The 17,438-nt window shown below is 39.6% G+C and overlaps 1 protein-coding gene across 1 annotated transcript; it reads right to left on the bottom strand.

Annotated features, from left to right (window-relative positions):
- Positions 1–2,207: 2,207 nt before the first annotated feature.
- On the bottom strand, positions 2,208–13,617 carry GLT8D2 (glycosyltransferase 8 domain containing 2). The gene is made up of 9 exons (XM_054386891.1): positions 13,599–13,617; positions 12,887–12,982; positions 11,423–11,591; positions 10,558–10,675; positions 9,191–9,275; positions 5,802–5,914; positions 5,006–5,172; positions 3,319–3,431; positions 2,208–2,380 (listed from the first exon to the last, which is right to left on the bottom strand). Exons 1-9 carry the CDS (start codon positions 13,615–13,617, stop codon positions 2,208–2,210), a joined length of 1,053 nt encoding a protein of 350 aa, XP_054242866.1.
- Between the last annotated feature and the right edge of the window lie 3,821 nt (positions 13,618–17,438).

Genomic DNA, 17,438 nt, shown 5'->3' with positions numbered 1-17,438 from the left:
TCTTACATGAAGTGATTTTAATCATGCACAGTTAAGCAAATTGTGCTTTTTAATTCTGCCTTTTACCTTCTTAAAGTGCAGAAAGATGTGTACTGTGGCTGTTAAGTACTGAGTATTTTCTGTGTGGGGAAAAAAGAGCTCCATTGGTTTAGTGACTGCACCATATTCAGGATTAACAGAGTGGAAGCATCATTTCAAGTCACAGCACAGGGGAAGAAAATGTATGTTGCACAGGACAGGGCCCAAACATTACAGCTGAGCTGACTTAGGGTAATGCGTCTCTACCATTGCATCTCTTTTTCCCTTAAATTCCAATGTCAGGAACTGTAACTCCTTAAAACAAACAAACAAAAACCAGACAAAAAACCCTAGACAAAAATTCCTACAAGAGAAAACAAACCCATGCCAACAACAATGCATTGTTCTTGCATTCTGACACATTTAAATTCTCAGTCATTTCTGTGTCATTAGTCTTTTTGCCTGACCTTTAGCAGGAGACAAGGCCTTTGAAAAGGTCCCATTGCAGGGAATTGAAAGATCACATTCCCTATAAAAACCACATCCAGCTATGTTGTGTACATCAGGTACAAAGAGCACAGGTTTGCAATTTAGCAGTTTTTAACTCCGTTCTCTTCAGTCTTTAACACCTTAGAGGTTGTTCACCTTATTCCTCTTACAAGTGAAATATACTTAGTAAGTTAAATGTAAAGGTAGTTGTTCCACAAATAGAAGTCAGCTGTAGAAGCTGCAGCTTTCTTCCGAGGAACTTGCTAAATGCTACACGCTTTTGGCCAATATTAGTGACTGAGAAAGAAATGAGATTCTGTGCTTGTGCCTAACCACCATCTCCTTTCCCTGTTTTGTCACATGAGGAAGAGATGAAGTAAAAGCAATAAGCTGATCAAAACGTCAAGGTTTTGATGATCTTACGACAGTAGGTGCTTCACATACTTGAAAAATAGATACAAACAGTATCTCCACAATCCATGCTGGTCAGGTATTCCTGTACCAGTGTATATTACCCTTTCCTCACAGCCAGTGACAGTTGTCACACATTGAGTGTAACTGGTTAGTGCAGATTCTAATCCTGCTGTATTTGCTCTTGCTGAGGTCACACACTGTCAACCTGTTGTGAGGCAGGCACGATGTTTACAGTTTTCTTCCAAAATTATGTGGCTTAATTCTGAGCGTCTTAAATCAAGAAAGTGTGCATTATGATTCTGATTGTGTTTATTAGCTTCAGCATAAAGCTGTTGAGTATATTGTCAAAGAGGTATAGGACTTGTCTTGTCTGTTATTTAAAGTGTACTGTATCATGTATTGATGTTTACATGGACATTTTCCTGCAGGTGCTCAAAGTATCTTGCATCAGGGATTTGTTACAACTTAATTTTATTTTTCAAAAAAACTAGAAGCATGTAATTATTATCACTGCTGAGTATGTAGCACAGTAGGGTGTAACTACTGTAATGGGATGGATGGGAAGGGAAAGGTCTCTTCTTTACTGGAATCAACTACTAGGTTATCTAAATATAAAATACAGTTACACGTACAACCACCGTTCCACCAACTATTGCAGTTCTACGTGTACTCCCTCAGAACTGGTGCTCCTTTCATTACAGTAATACAAAAGTTCTTAATCTGTCTTATCAATGTTTCACAATAAAATCAGGAACTGCAATGTGGTGTCTTAGAACATGCTTTTGCACCTTGCTAGCAGAGGGGTCTAAATGTACTACAAGATATGCAATGCACTGAAATGCTGCAAAACAGAATCACCATGCAACAGGACTCCTTAAAGATGCTGCCTCATTTTTAGGCTGCCCATTGTGGGCTAGACAACTAAAGACACCTATGTAATACTGCAAGTACTTCCTGTGTAGATTTTTCTACCAGCAGACAATGGAGTCTTATTTATAAAGACCTTACCTTAAAACATGCTATCTGGCACTGAATTTTAATGAAAATTCTTCAGTGGCAAGTGACCTCATTTCCTCACCTATATTAAAATTTGAATTATTCTGAACTGTGCAACCATCACTCCAGCCTCCCTCTCCCACCATAAGCACACAAAACTGATGGTCATTTATTTATATATTTAACAAATCCTTCATAATCTAAAGTCAGTTAGTTATACAACACATTGCATATCAGACTGTTACATACTGCAAAGCATAGTGTGTGGATGCATTTAAGTGGTTTCAATATCAGCTATCAGGACGAGTTAATTTGAACTTCCCTGAAGGGTCAGGAATAAACCAGTTTTCCCAGAGATCAGTGTGAACGCTGGGATAGTCCCAAGGTTTGTATCTCCCATTCCAATGAAGTAATTTAGCTTCTTGAAGAAAATGCTCTGAGTAACGGGTATCAGGACTCCAACCTGCAGGGGTAGATTATAAAAAAAGATTAAAAGAAAAATAATATTCTATGTTTCAATAACAGGGGACACTACAGAGTGAGGAAAATTCACTTATATTTTTTACGAGATCTGATCAGCATGGTTTCACCTATTAACAGCCAACTGGGTATATGACAGTATCTTTCTTCAGCTTTATGCCTCTAATGCTGCATCAGCAAAAAAATCCCAGTTCCTTTCTCTTAACACTTACCATCTTGGCAGAGCTGGAGTTAAAAAACCCACAAACACCTTTTTCTATTTATTTTACTATCTCAGCTAAGCCATTACCTTTTTCCAAGGATAATACACCATTCCCAGGTGAAAGCTAACTGCATCCTCCAGAATGACTGATAGACAAGACACTGGCAGGCATCCCTTCTTCTTGCACACCTCTGTACCTACTGAAAGTGTCTGATTTTCTAAAGTCTGACTATATTCAGGTCTTTCAGATATTACTTCCATAGTTTATGACAATGGAGGTTAGTTGGCTGGTTTCTCACATGCTGCTTTGTCCTGGATATTTGTTGGCTTTGGTTTTTTACCTTTTTAATCTAATTTTGTTACTATCAGAGTTTTAGGGGGCAGGGAGGTGGTATTTGGGGTTTTTTTTGTTGTTGTATTTTTGGGGGGTTGGGGATTCTGAGGGGGGTGGTTTGGTTGGATTTGTTTTGATTTGTTTTGCATGGAAACAACTCTTTTGTTTGTTTGACCTTTTGAGGTTATTTGCATAACACCCGTGGTGAACCACCACATTCTGCCCTACCCAGAAGAGCACAGGACTAACTGTTGGGAGGAAGCAGATCCTGTGGATCTGAGGTACAAAGTAATGCATTGAGGCAAAGTAATGCAGGGTCTTATGTCGGAATCTTATAGACCTCTCACTTTATTTAGTTCCACTGCAAACGGTGAGAAAAACTTACCAAGATGCCTTATGTGCCACATAGGATTAATAGCAGAATACTTTCCATGAAATACTATCAGCATTGGAGAGGTTGCCACGCCTCCCCCAAGGGTGCTGCTATAGAGGTTTTCCCTGCAAATGGAAGAGAAAAAAAATTCAAAACCTCAAAGAATCTTTAGTACAAAAGGCAGAAGATTAAAAATAAGTATTGTAGCAAAATTCAAAATCATTTTGAACAGACTAGTTTTCAGCATGCTTCTTCCTAATGCTGTTAATTGCTTGTTTGTGCAACTCTCAGTTCCTGTTGTGTGGATCGTTGCTACCAAGCAAAATCAGAGTCAAACCCAACATCATGCCCATTACATCTACACACTGCCTGGTCTACAACGCTGAGAAAGTTCACAGTAGATATGTGGTTCAGCCTGGTTTCTCAAGGAAATGTATGTTTCTATGGGTTTTATTCCCTCTTCCCCTTTTCCCAGCTTTTGAACCTTTAAATTAATTTCAAATCAGATTTTGCTGAAGTCTAGTTAGTATAAAGTAACATCTAAAGGATGTTGATTTCCCATGAATTTTGTGATAAAACCAGGGACAGATAAAGCCAAATGACCATTAGGAGAGGCATTAGGAGTTAGCAGCCAGATGTTTGGCCACAGTGAGCATGAGGCCTGGCTGGCCAGTCAGCATATTGGCAAAGCCACCCCCAGCTATAGGACACTGCCACTCACTAGCCCAAGAAGGAAGGAACCTGAAAAGTACCGAGAAATGCTTGGAGACCACAGAACAGAAAAATCATAACCTCCCCTCAAAACTGGATTTCAACTGCTAACCAATATATTTCACTGTCATTTCAAAATCCAGCTAAAAGGACCGCAAACATGTTAAGGTGTAAAATCAACTTTACAGATAAAATTTGCAGTAACATGGAGGGCTTTTTCCAAACTCTTAAAAAGCACAATAGCTTCTTTGCATCTGTTACACAAGTAGAGTAAGAGAAAGACATTTGGCTTTCCATTCCTTCATATGTTTATCATTTGTCTCTCTCCTCCTTTCATTTCTGAAACTAACAAGCCATGGACATAGCCCAAGAGCACATGAGCTATTTGGTTGCAGTTTAAGCCCTACTAAATTTAAATTTAACCCTTTGCAGAGAAAGAAAATGTCAAGTTTGCAAATACAGGCTAACAGTGAACTAACATTAAAAAAATGAACACTGATTGCCTCACTGCATCATGACTTACTCATGGTCAATGCAAAAAAGACATCTTTCATGTCAAATTTTATTCATCTCTAGAATATGAAGTGTTTGCTATTGGCATTTAAGAGATACATGTCCAATTAGAGCTTGACTGATGTTACAATAGGAGAGACCCCACACAAACAAGGAAACATTTCTCCTTCAAGCCAGCCTCAGGATGGGAAGATTGTAAGCAGCTTGCTCCCCAGTGAGGCTGGTCACCCAGAACAAGAAACACATGTTCTCAATGTCAGTCAGGATTAAGCGTGGGTTGTGATTAAACAGGACACTAACATTGCAGGTGGCCATTTCACGGTACACAACTGGTCAGATTTAAGCAGATGGAAATTCTGGAACAAGAGTTACTTTGCTTGACAAGATCTCAAAGAATGACTGCTTGGAGTTAAAAAAACAAAGAAAATAAAACTGCAAACAGCATTGAAGTGCAAAGCTAGATTTTTACACATACTCTACATTTCTTTGCATCCACTTTTCCAACTGCTTTGTAATCCGTTGATGTTTCCATTCAGTCATGTTAGCAACAATTACTCCAGGATTAAAGGAGCAGGTGCTGGGGCTGATGCCAAGATCTCTAATCGCTTGCTTTCTGTAGTCCAGGAACCCCATGTACGTGTTCTAAGAAATAAAGAGTATGTTTATCCCCTATGAATCTATAAAGACAGGTGTAAATGCATCCCTCTGCCACTCACATGGAGACTAAATACCTGCTCTCAAAGCTGAGTTTCTAAATGATAGTTACTTGTCTTGATTTACATATGACACAAGGATGAAAGGCAGGATATCTCAAGCTACTGAATTACTTTTTCCCCCAGTATTGTTCCATGTGAGTTTAATAAGGCTCCTCTCTCACCCACAAGTTTGTGTTTCCATAGCTTAGTCTAAATGATGCCTCAGCTCAGGAACTAGCCTTTAAATTTGTTTTCCAAAGTTTCTTTCCTAACAGGTATCATATATTGTCTTCATTAGATGTTCCATAAGTGCTCATAATCTACTGACAGCAAAACATGAAACAGAATTTAGTAGAATACAATGAACAGCAGAGATGTAAATTATTATGGGAAACAACTCTGCTTAGCATTACAGAGTTACTATGAAAAGTAGCTCTTAATTGCCTGTATAACTATTACAAATATATATATATGTATGATGTATGTAACTTTCACTTTGGGGAAAATGCATATAATCATCATCTTACACCTGTGGGTAAATACAATCCTAATTAGAATTTTAAAATGGCATCTTACCTGCATCCCTACACTTCTAACCATTTCATGAGTAGAAGGCAGATCACAGTCATCTGAGAAAGCTGCAGCATGTCCAGGAGCCAACTTAGTATCGTAGAGTTCCTGGATGTCACCTGATTACAGAAAGGTCAAGAGCATAAGAAGAAACTTGTGTCACTGCTACAGAGTTGATAGGATCACTTCTGTTCTCATATATGTTCCTTACAAACATACCAACTTTAGGGAATAGCCCAGATATTAATGAAGGCTGAATTTTGTAATATGGCACCATTTTCAAATTCGAGCCCTGCACCTGATGTCTGAGTCTATCATTACCTATTATCATCAGTATTCAATACATCCATATTCTGATCTCAGTGTTCAAAATCAGCTACTGCAGAAGTCAATTACACTGTAAACAAGTCTGTTTACATTTGTTCATAGAGCTTGCTTTTGGAGAGCCACAGGCAACTTTTCTGAGCCTCTTCAAATCCCACGAAAGTGCCGCTTCAATTCCTTGCATAGATCAGGTTTTTCCCAGCATTACTGTGTTTATACTTCCTAATAAGATACCTAGATTCCTAGCACTGGCCAGCTGAAATGTGCCTGCCACACCTGACCTTCCCTGCTGGCTTCACAGACCACACATCTCCTTCCTGGCAGAAGGAAATAATGTAACACATAGCATCTCACTCATCACTTGACTAGCACATACCCAGGATGTGCCAGAACAGTTTCAGGGCCAGTGGAACGCACAGGGCTGCCACACCAATTGAATGAGTGTGCGTTCAAACCCCTTCCAGCTACCAGCTCTGCTGCTGGGCATGGGTCAGTCACAGGTACGATGAATTATCTTGGAAGATCACATATGGCCCAGCAGCCTGAGGTGAGCTCATTAAAAACCTGAAAACATTCCTCATACTGCATACACTGGAACTACTATTTCTGAAATGCACAGGTATCATGAGTCTGAACTCATCAGCTCAACAGACCTTGCTAAGTATTTTCTGCTGATTCTAAATAGCTCCCACTTTTCAAAAGAAAAACAGGAAATACAAACACCCCCAAAAAAAAACCCAAACCAACAAATAAAACACAAAACCCCCACTGCTTTCTGGGCTGACACCCCAAGTTCAGCACTCACTGCTTTGCGGAAAGCAAGGACCGACAAACAAACAATCCCGAAGTTAAACCTCGAAAACCCATTCACTTTATCTCGTCACAAGCCTCATTCACTCCCGCAGGGACACCTGACAGCACAGTCTCACATTACAGCTGACGCGTGGAGCGGCTGCCAGAACAGGCTCCCTCCCTCCCATTTGTCCATTTCTGTTCCACTCTTCTGGGCCCTAGGATTGCACGGGCCGGGAGTAGCAGGATAGGCTAGCTGAAGCAAAGCAAGGGAAAAAAGACAAAACAACACAAAACCCAACATATATAATTTTCGTCCTGATGGTCTTCCAATAGGTCAGCCAGTTGAATCAGCTTATTCTGCAGCTGCACAACTGTAGACAGGACATAAGTAACAGGAGCTGCTGGGGACAGGAGAAGCCACTTCCACCAGAAGCAGCAGACCATGAGCTGTAACTTGAAACTGCACCTTTGTCCTGCAGCACCAGAAACACTATTTGATGACATAAACTGACACCCTTAGTGAAAGAGAAAACCCTACCTCCCCTCTTCTAGCCACACTAGAGGAGTCAGTCAGGCTGAAAGTAATCACATTTCTGAGGAATGCCTGTGCAGGTGTAAGGAGGGATGCAGGGGGAGTGGTGGGCTCAGTTTAAACTGCTCATGTAAATGAAGAGTTTAAGACCACTTCAGAGAGTTAGAACAAAACCAAAAAGCAGAGATAACCACTGGAAACACATGTTGAAAAACTGCGAAGTCTACTGCAAATTAAAATGAGGCAGGAAGCGCAGATGAATCATATTTTATGGAGCAGCTAATAGTGGTCCCTTAAAGTGCAGATGTTCTGAAATCTGCTACTAAAGAGACAAAACTATATAAAGGTGAGGAGAAGAAGTGGAGAATAAAACTATACTTCTGTCATGTCTGTATTCACTGATCTTAATGTTATTACAGCAAGATCGACCTAGACCACAAAGTTTATTACAGCTGCATTTGGTCCTTTCCAAACAAAATTTAACAAGGATAGATATAATTTTTGCTGACCCTGAGTGCTGGGTCTGGCTAGGATTGCATTCATTCTCTTCAGAGCAGCTCTTACGGTGCTATGATTTAGATTTTTGACCTAAACAGTACAGATAGCACACTAATGTTCTAGCTTATGCTGAAGAGCAGTTGCACAGCATCAAGGCCGCCTCCGTTTCTCACTCTGCCCCCGCAGTGAATGGATTGGTATACAATAGTTGGAGAGGACCCAACCAGACAGATGGTTCAGAAATAACCAAAGAGAGATTCCATGCCATATAACATCACTCCCAGCAACAAAAGGAAAAAGATGGGGCCCTGGGGACTGCCGGACCACTGGAGGTGGTGAGTGATCACCTTCACATCACTTGTTTTATGTTCTTCTCTCTTCTTCCACTTATCCTTCACTTATTAAACTATTATTTCTTCATCTGTTTTATCTTGATCCTCAAGTTTTCTGGCATTTTTTTCTTACTTTCCTCTTCCCCCATCCTGTGGGGGGTGGGGATGGAGGGAAGTGAGTGAGCAGCTGTGTGTTGCTTTGCTGCCCACCAGGGTTAAACCACAACACCCTGATTAAAAAAATGTTATAAAATAACACTAAAATAATATGATAAAACAAGGGATGACAACAAAATTACAGAGAAAAAAATGTACTTGGAAACAGCAGATTAAAAAATGTAAATCTACATAGAGGTCTTTGTATGGAAATAAAAAAAGAAATGTTTTTCAGAATTTCAATGTGTTTTAACCGATCACATTTTCTAGGAACTCTGAAATCTTTGAGCATGACTCTGCAAATTGCTATGGATTCTGAGCTGAAGATGCTCAAAATCATATTTTAAGTGTTTGGAATTTTAACCCTCTTAATTGAGTAAAATCCTCTTGCTTTCAAGAGCAGCAATTCTGCATAAGGAATTGGTAGCATCCATGGAAATTCAAATACTATCAGGAAATGCATATCATATTTTTAATGAATATTGTGGCATCTAAATGAAATCCATGCTATCTTCCAGCGACTGACCAGATTCACTTGAAACAACACACAGGCATATAGCTTTGATCAAAATCACCTATTCAAAGGATACATGGAGAAAAGTTCTTCATTTTCCTTTAAACAAACGAACAGATTATTTGTATTTTTTCCCAAGGGCAACATTCCAAGCAGCTGCCTCAGTTTTGACTATATCTCATAGTTCCAAATAACTGTAAAAGCTGTGATAACTTTGATTTTAACTCTGCTAGAAGCTGCTTACCTTGAACAATGATATCATCATCCAAATATATTACTTTTTCATGTTTCTGGATAAGCAAAGGAAGATAAAATCGAACGAAGTTCAGCTATCAAACATAAAAAAAAGATAAAGGCTGAATGGTGAAGCTGTTTAATGTAGCAGTCTCAGACATCTGCCTCTATTGACAATCAGTTTTAATTTTTCTGTTCATTGAGCACTGGCCAGCAATCATTTGTTTCCCATCCCCCAGCCTTACAGTATCTTTACTAGCATCTTGAATCCATTACTATTATTATTATTCATCCCTGTTTTATTTACTATGGCCCTAACCAAGTAGCCCAAACCAGTTGCTTTTTCAAAGAATCATTTAGGTTGGAAGGGGCCTTTTGTGATCTTCTCCAACCTCTCAAGTAGAGTGAGCTCAAGCAGGCAGTGGCGGACATGTCCAGCTGGATTTTCAGTATCTCCACAGATGGAGATTTAATTCATGCCCATTGCCTCTTGTCCCTCCCCTCAGGTATTTGTACACATTGATAGGATCCTCCTGAGCCTTCTCCAGGCCAAACAGCCTCAGCTCGCTCAGCCTCTCTTCATTTAAAAGATGCTCCAGTCCCTTAATCATCTTTGCAGCCCTATGTTGGACTCACCCCAGGAAGCCTGGGGAGCTCAGAACTAGGCACAGTGCTCCACATGCAGCCTTACCAGTGCTGAGTAAGGATCACCTTCCTGGACCTGCTGGCAATACATCATACAAAACACTTTGATGAAATAGTGACATCATTGCACTCTATAGGAATGATTTAACCGGTGGAGAAGGGCAGCAAGAATAAACATTCTAAATAGATGTGAGCATTTTCTGGTTGTGCTCCATTTTTTTCAGGTAAGAAGATGAAAACTATATGTTATTTAGGATGAGGGGAAAATCTGGGTTTTATTTTGGCATAACTATGTTCACTGTTTTGATCCCTACTCCTTTCCTAGTAATTTCTAACATCTGATTTGCCTTTTCTGACAGCCAGTAATACTAGTCATTAGCCTGTGAATTAATCCTGGGCACGAGCAGAACGCAGCCAACTCAGCAACATGGAGGCACTAAGACCACTATTAGATCTTCCCTCTAATAAACTGTGAATTCATTCTCAAAGATAGGATACATTTAAATCACCAAGTTTATGCCACCAAACAATGAGGTCACTGCAAGACAGGTAAGTTGCAAGGAGCTTGTTATAATGCACTTTCTCTTCTGAGTGAGGGCATAACATTTAGACCTGATGTGGCTTCCCTGGCTTACACCCCCTCTGTAATGGAACAATGATCTAGGACATTTTAAAGCCTGTAATAAGCATTAGAAACCTTGAGAATTTGTCATGTTGTGGTCTTTTACTCACAGGTTGCAGTAGCTCAGGACGTGATGCATCTTGTCTGATTTTTCCTTTTAGTACCATAGGGTTGAATTCCACAACCTTAAATTTTATTTCTTTCAGCTTAGAATTTTCAATCCATTTTCTGTGATAAAATAGAAGTGATAAAAGAGATATTGAGTGTGTGGCAAGTACTTCCGATACTAAATCCACAGGCTCCTAAGAGTGTAAAGAGACCTTAAAAGCTCATTCAATCTATTCTATCCCAAGACAAACTCACTTACATCCAAAGCTCTTGCACACTTTTTTTTTTTAAGAATAAGCAAAACAGCAAACAAAGCAAAAAAACCAAGAAAAAACAAAAAAACAACAAAAAAAAACCTGCACACAAAATCCAACAAACCCAACAAAGCAAACACCCCATACCAGTGCCTAAACCAAAGATTCCACATGTTGCCGAAACAACCAGTATTTCATCATTGCTGGTATTACATTTCCAGGCATTCTTGCTACAGTTAAAGATTACTTTTTCTTATCCCATCTATTGTGCTTTCAAAGCAGAGGTTAGTTTTCTCCCTTTTACAGTTTTACATCCCTCAAGATGACCGCCACATCACCTCCTATGTTTTCTTTAGACTAAATAGATTTTTTTTCCATTATTTTGTCTGATTTCTTGACACCATTGCTAATTTTCTTTTCTGTCCTCTCTTCTAAATCCTTCCTGAACGCACGTAAACACATTTTTTTCTGCTGTGTTAATTGGGTCTGCAAGATCAGAAAAAGTTTCCTTTCATCTTTTCAGGGAAAAGTCCTCCAAAGTCTACGTCCATACTAAGGAGAACAACCACCTGGTCCTAAGCACATTATAAAACAAAATAAGGCTGGCATATACCGAATATGTGGGATGGTAGTCTTCAGCCCAACTATGTAGAACAAAACATTAGCCTCTGTGTTGCTGTAGATGCTACTGATAGCTGCTACAGTTGCACCCATTCTGCCTGCAGCGGCGCAGACTACGACTGGGATTTCTTCTTCCGTTTCTTCAGGACTCTCCAAATCAACTTCAAGAGACAAAACTATGCATTACAATAGAAGATAGAAATATTTTTCTCTCAGATTTGGTTCATAGGAATGAGAATGTAGTTCCATAATTAGTGGAATCATACCACAATCACCCCATTTCCTTACCACATCCTATACACATCTGCATATGACAAGCATGATCTATGGCTAGCCCAGAACTACATGTAGGTTGACTGGACTGTTGGATGCCTCTAAACAGAACGTATGTCCTGTTTTGACTGGGACAGAATCCTAAGTCAGCCATGCTCTGCAGGCCATTAGCAGTTTTGAGTCAGCCAGGGCAACCGACCCGAGTTGGCTTTTAAGTGTGTCACATACCATAAACGTCACACTCATTATAAGGGCAGAAGTTTGCAGAAGATGGGGACAGGTGTTTCTGCTCAGGCTCTTCCCCGAGGACTGCCTTCCCATTTATCCTTATTACACATTTGCTGGGCTGAATATAACTTTTTAGACTTTATACAACCATTGGTATTAGTTTTAAACCCATGGGTGTTCTCTGCTTTTCCTGATCCCCCATTCTCTGCTGGAAAGGAGTAATCAGGTAATAAAGCAACTGCTACAGTTTAGCCTCAGATATGGGGTAAACATAGACAACATGTAACTGAGTTCTCAACACCAGCCACTCAGCAGGGGCACAGTTCAGCCTGTCCTCCAGGTAGCTGCTTGTTCACAGGGATATATTCACACCAGTTTAAACATAACCATTAAACTTATAACAAAAATATACTGGGGGGAGTGGGGGGAAAAGGTTCATACCAAGACAGAGTTTGTTTACCTTGGGAACAATAAATAAGCTATTAGTATAAACATTTTTTACTGGCAAAACCATTACAACCTTACTGGGTTTCTGTGATCATAAAAATCCCACCAAAATCTTCTGCTGTAAATTACATCAAGATTTGATGATCTACCTGAAATAAATAGGTAGGCCAAGCACATTCCCAAAGGGGCAAGTTGTGAACAAAGTTTATTATCACTTGACAACTCCAAGACTGTTCAGCAGAAATAAGGATATACTCCACAGAGTATATCAGTGACATCTGGATAAAAATTTGAATCAGAATGACAATTCTTAGTCATTATTATTGATCTCTTACTATTTTGAGTAACTCAGAAGCAAAAAATTCTGCATCCCAGACTACATGCAAGTGTGAGTAGCTCATCTGCTGCAGGACAAACAGGACACACCAAGTCAAAAAGCACTGCCCAAGTGAAGAGAAAAGGAATATAGAAGAGGAACAGAAAAGAAACAGAAGTCTAAGTAATTTACCTGTTTCATTCTTTAGCGCAGATGGCACTTGGTGAACTTTGTTATACAGAATGGCACACACAGTTAAGACAAGAAGTAACAGCAAGATCTGGTTAACTGAAACAAAAGGGAGAGTTTGTTAACAGTATAACAGCAAAGAGAACAAAGTTTTGAGCTATTTCAATCAAACTGGCAAGAATTGGGCATACGAATAAACTGAAATTGGCAAACATACCTCAACAAACTTGCATCAATTTAAACCAGATGAGGAAAGAGTCTATTGACTTCAGAGTAATTTTGGGTGCCTAACTGAAGGCACACACCAGTTCATTTTCAGTCACTGACCCTGACATTTGAGGAGAAAGCTAAATTTCTTGAGATCACCCCTCAGCTGGATGTATGAACAGGATTAACATGCAGAGTTCTGTAAAAATGCCAGGTTTGGTGCTCTAGGCACAACCCACGTGAAACCAGCAGCCGCCTGCGCTTACTGTGAAATTCCAGACCTCCCAGTGTCATGCAGTAAAGCAGTGAGTATTTAAAATTAATGGGATTTGATTTATGGCTGTATTTATCTGACTTGGATAACAGGAAAAGGCTTATTTGTATACTTAGAGTTAAGCATAATTTAGCAAAGTTAGAACTATAAATTTGCATGCAACTGTGACAACAGTTTCATGATAAATTGCATTTGACATTTCTCTCCTCTTTCAATGTTTTTAATCTCTCTTACTTTTCTTTAAAAGAGCCATGTGTCCTGTTGGATGAGAACTGTGACCTGTGGTAAAATAAAAATAGAAAAATAATTTAAAGAACAAGAAAGAGAAAATTCATTAGTACCACCAGTGAATACTAGTTAGTTATTTCAGAGACAAGGTTTTGTACCATCAAATTTTACTGCTGACTTGGTAAAGTAAAACTGAACTCTATTTATGTAAATAGATCAAATAACTTTTGATTGATCAAGTAACTTTTGCTTGATCCAGTAACTAATATTCTGAGTCAGAACCATTTTCTATTTTAATTTAAGCTACTAATAGGGTGAAAAGAACAGCATTTCCAGTCTCCACATCAGTAATAAGTAAGATTTTTTTACACACATTTTAAAGTCATGTGCAAAGAATTATCAAAACACACATGGATTCAATTTGTAAATACGTTTCCATTTATATCTGATTTAATCTAAAACATAGTTAACAATCACAAATACTAATCTCTGTCAGAAGTATGTTCCCAAACACAAGGGACTTTTATTCTGGATTGGTGTCTTTCAGACTCTCAGAGAATTTCAGAGCATTAGTAGAAATATTTTTGAGCAGCAGAATCCTTCTGCTTACAGTAAGGGGGGCTTGTATTTAAGCATGTTATTGTGATGCTGAAGAGAATGAACCGGACTTCCCTAAATTTGTACTTCTAAACCAGGCCCAAGAGTGGCCCTGACTTTATTCCTGAGAGGACAGAATATAATTCCTAAAATACAAGATTATAGGAAATACAACAATCACGTGACTTCTGGACCCAAAACTACTGTTTATGAAACCAAAAAGCCAGCAGTTAAAAACAGCAGCAGGAGACAGGGCAGGGATGGGGCAAACTTAATGATGTGCTCTAACCTTTATGCTATGATAGCTGTATATACATTTTTCCTGTTTCCATACATACAGATATGGACACATTGCAGCATATATAAGGATATGAGATGGTTTCTGTGCATGCATAACAATTAAGTTTATTCCGACTCCTTGAGAAGACAGACGGAACAGCAAGAATTCTTGAAACCTGAGTCACAAAAAGGACTGCCTCTCATTTGTTAATACTGATGTTCAAGCAGCATCCTAAATCAGTCTCTGACTACAAGCTAAATGACAATTAAAAGATACATTAAAAAGCTAAGAGGTGGCTTTGTTTACAAACCACTTACATTCATGTGTATTTAGGTCCCAACAGATAACTAAATTGTAGCAGGAGAGTAGTATTTCTGAAAGTCCTTTCACATCTGCAGTACTTACCTACATTCCAGCAGCACACTCCCTTCATGTGGCATTCATTTACACAGAGAGGAAATCAAGCTTATAGGTCAAAATCCCCACTGCTGGGATAGCCCTTCCCTCACACAGTACACACAAGTTTTGTCTCCTTATCTATTAAAAGGTTTACTTATTTAGATAAGCAGAGAAACAACAGAACCCCTTACACCCTTAGAGTAACTTGCTAACCCCACTTAAGCGAATAAATCTCTTCTACAGAGCTGACTACTATCTTTCAATTAAGTTTTGTCATTATAGTAATGAATAACACTGATGATCACTGCAAAATGAAGGCTGAGTGGCCACAGTGTCATAAAGTACTTCAGAAAGTATTAAATCAACGTAAACCGAACCATGTTTTAAACTTTAAAATCCAAACTCAGACAGACTCTCATACAAGCTTGAATTCTAAAACTACAGCATTCCTAACCCACAGAAACTCAGATTGATTACCCACTGATTTGCAAGAAAAGAGAGGAATATTTGTTGCCCTGCAAATATTTAGTCAATTTTTCCTGACTGTAGACATTAGGTTCCTGGAACCTGGCAGTTCCTAGCTCAGTTGCCAAATCCTGTAACAAAATGAGGGGCTGCAGAAGGGAAAGCTCAGAAACAGTGACATTACTGCTCAGATATTTCCTGCTTAATTAGTCTTTTTACCTCTTCAAAGCAGCACTGTATTCGGAACTCCTCTCTCCTGAAGAGCTGCAGAGCTATTTACTCAGATCCTAGATAGCCCACAGCTGTAAGCACTCTTGCCAAAGCTTCCTTGACCATCATCTTCTTTTGAAGTCTCTCGCACAAGGGCCTTACAGGGCACAGTAACAGTTTTAAGATTTAATTCCTTTTGCAAACTCTTCAAAGTTTACTTTGGAGTTGTGCTGGTTTTCTTTTCTTCTGCTGCTGCTCAGGAATAGCACAGAGTCCAGACGCTGCACTGGAGGAATGAGAGCCCATAAACCACTTCCAGATGTGCAGAATGATGATGCAGCCCCAGATCTGGCAAACTTGCCTCAGAGATTCAGCTAGCAGATTGCAAACAAATCCCGTAAGACAAAAAGTCTTAAGGGGTGGGGGCAAGAGAAAGAAACAAACCCTTCCAGAAGTTACTTCAACAGTTTATTTGTAAGTTAGGTTTCTAGTCATTATTTATGGTAAATGTGAATGGATAACTACTGTGTAAGAGCCAAACAACACACCAAAGTCAAACTGAAAGCCAAGTTTTTTCTAACGTCTGTTTGCAGAGTTCTTACCAGTCAAATAAATGCTAAGGGAAACTTGCAAAATTCAACTCTGAACATGCATTTTGACTTGCATCATCTCATTTCTCAATATTTGAGTAGTTAAGACAATCTGAATCCACAGGTATAGTTTAGATGCAAGGGGAATTTAAATCAAGGTAACCAGTACAATTTGATAACCTGTCTCCTAAGCTCTCCCAGAATGCTTTTGCAATTTTACTTCTACATAACTCCTTTTACTCAAATTCTATCCCTCCCTTCTAGGGGGCTCCCCTTTATCTGATAAAACACAGTTTTGTCACAAGACTTGCACAAGTACTGAAAAGAATAATAATAATAATCTTAAATCCTAAACTATGTTTTCATATTTTTAGCATAAGGCAGTGCAAAACTTATGAGGAGTATTTAATCAAGGCTTTAAAAATATCAAGTGTTTGAAATGAAGACTGTTGTTCCATTTGCAAGAACTGAAAACATGAGCTTTGAACTCTACGTCTCAAACGTGCTAAAACTGTATTATCTGATTTTGTACAGATATCCATCTTTTGCAGATCTGCTCAAAGGGAAAAATAAATGAATAGCTATACACATGGTTGCACGCTTCATGTAAACGGCCCAAACTATTTCTTTTTCTGTATTAAGCTCATCAAATCCACTTTTTTTTTTTTTAATTTTAATTTTCCTTCCATTCCTCTGTACATCCTGAATGTACCTAAGGGACATGAGCGTGCAGTACGGGGACCATCAGCTTCACGTGGCAACAACCCCTGGGTCACTGGCAAGCAACCCAGAAGCACCTTCTCTGGATTTCCCTCAGCCCCGTGTGTTTATATTATCGCTTCGCACAGGAAAGGGAGTCACTTCTACTCTGCAGAAGGAGATGTTCGGATTTACTCAGGTCATCTGCTCACTGTAGAACTGAAACCTCGGTTTCTAATCTCAACCTTCAGCGTTTAAACAGGAACTCATGTCTTTCCCAGACGCACGCAGGCAGCATACCTCCCCTACCCTCAGCAAGCTTTAAAAAAAAAAAGCCTGCTACACGTTTCTGAGGGTTTCAACGCACAGCTAACAGTCCCAGGCTCAACAGCACACACCACATCCGCCGTGACCTGGGCGCCTCAAAAGCCCAGGCCGGGAACTAGCAGTCCCACCGGACAGGTGCGCTGCAGGAAGGCTCGCCTCTGCCATTCGCCTTTGACAGGCTCTCGCCGAAGTAAGGCCGAGACCCGGGATTCCTTAGGGGTGGAGGGAGACGTGCAAGAAAGCAGAGTCTGCGCTAGAGGGGCCGTGGCACAGCCCAGG

Source organism: Indicator indicator, chromosome 14, assembly GCF_027791375.1.
Source record: "Indicator indicator isolate 239-I01 chromosome 14, UM_Iind_1.1, whole genome shotgun sequence".
Taxonomy (NCBI): Eukaryota; Metazoa; Chordata; class Aves; order Piciformes; family Indicatoridae; genus Indicator; species Indicator indicator.
This window is presented reverse-complemented; position numbering and strand designations above follow the sequence as displayed.

Coding starts and splice junctions, on each gene's coding strand:
- GLT8D2 (XM_054386891.1), bottom strand. Junction 10,676..11,422: donor ACTACCATCCCACATATTCG/GTATATGCCAGC, acceptor ATTTTATCACAG/AAAATGGATTGAAAATTCTA. Junction 5,915..9,190: donor TGATGATATCATTGTTCAAG/GTAAGCAGCTTC, acceptor TTCTGTAATCAG/GTGACATCCAGGAACTCTAC.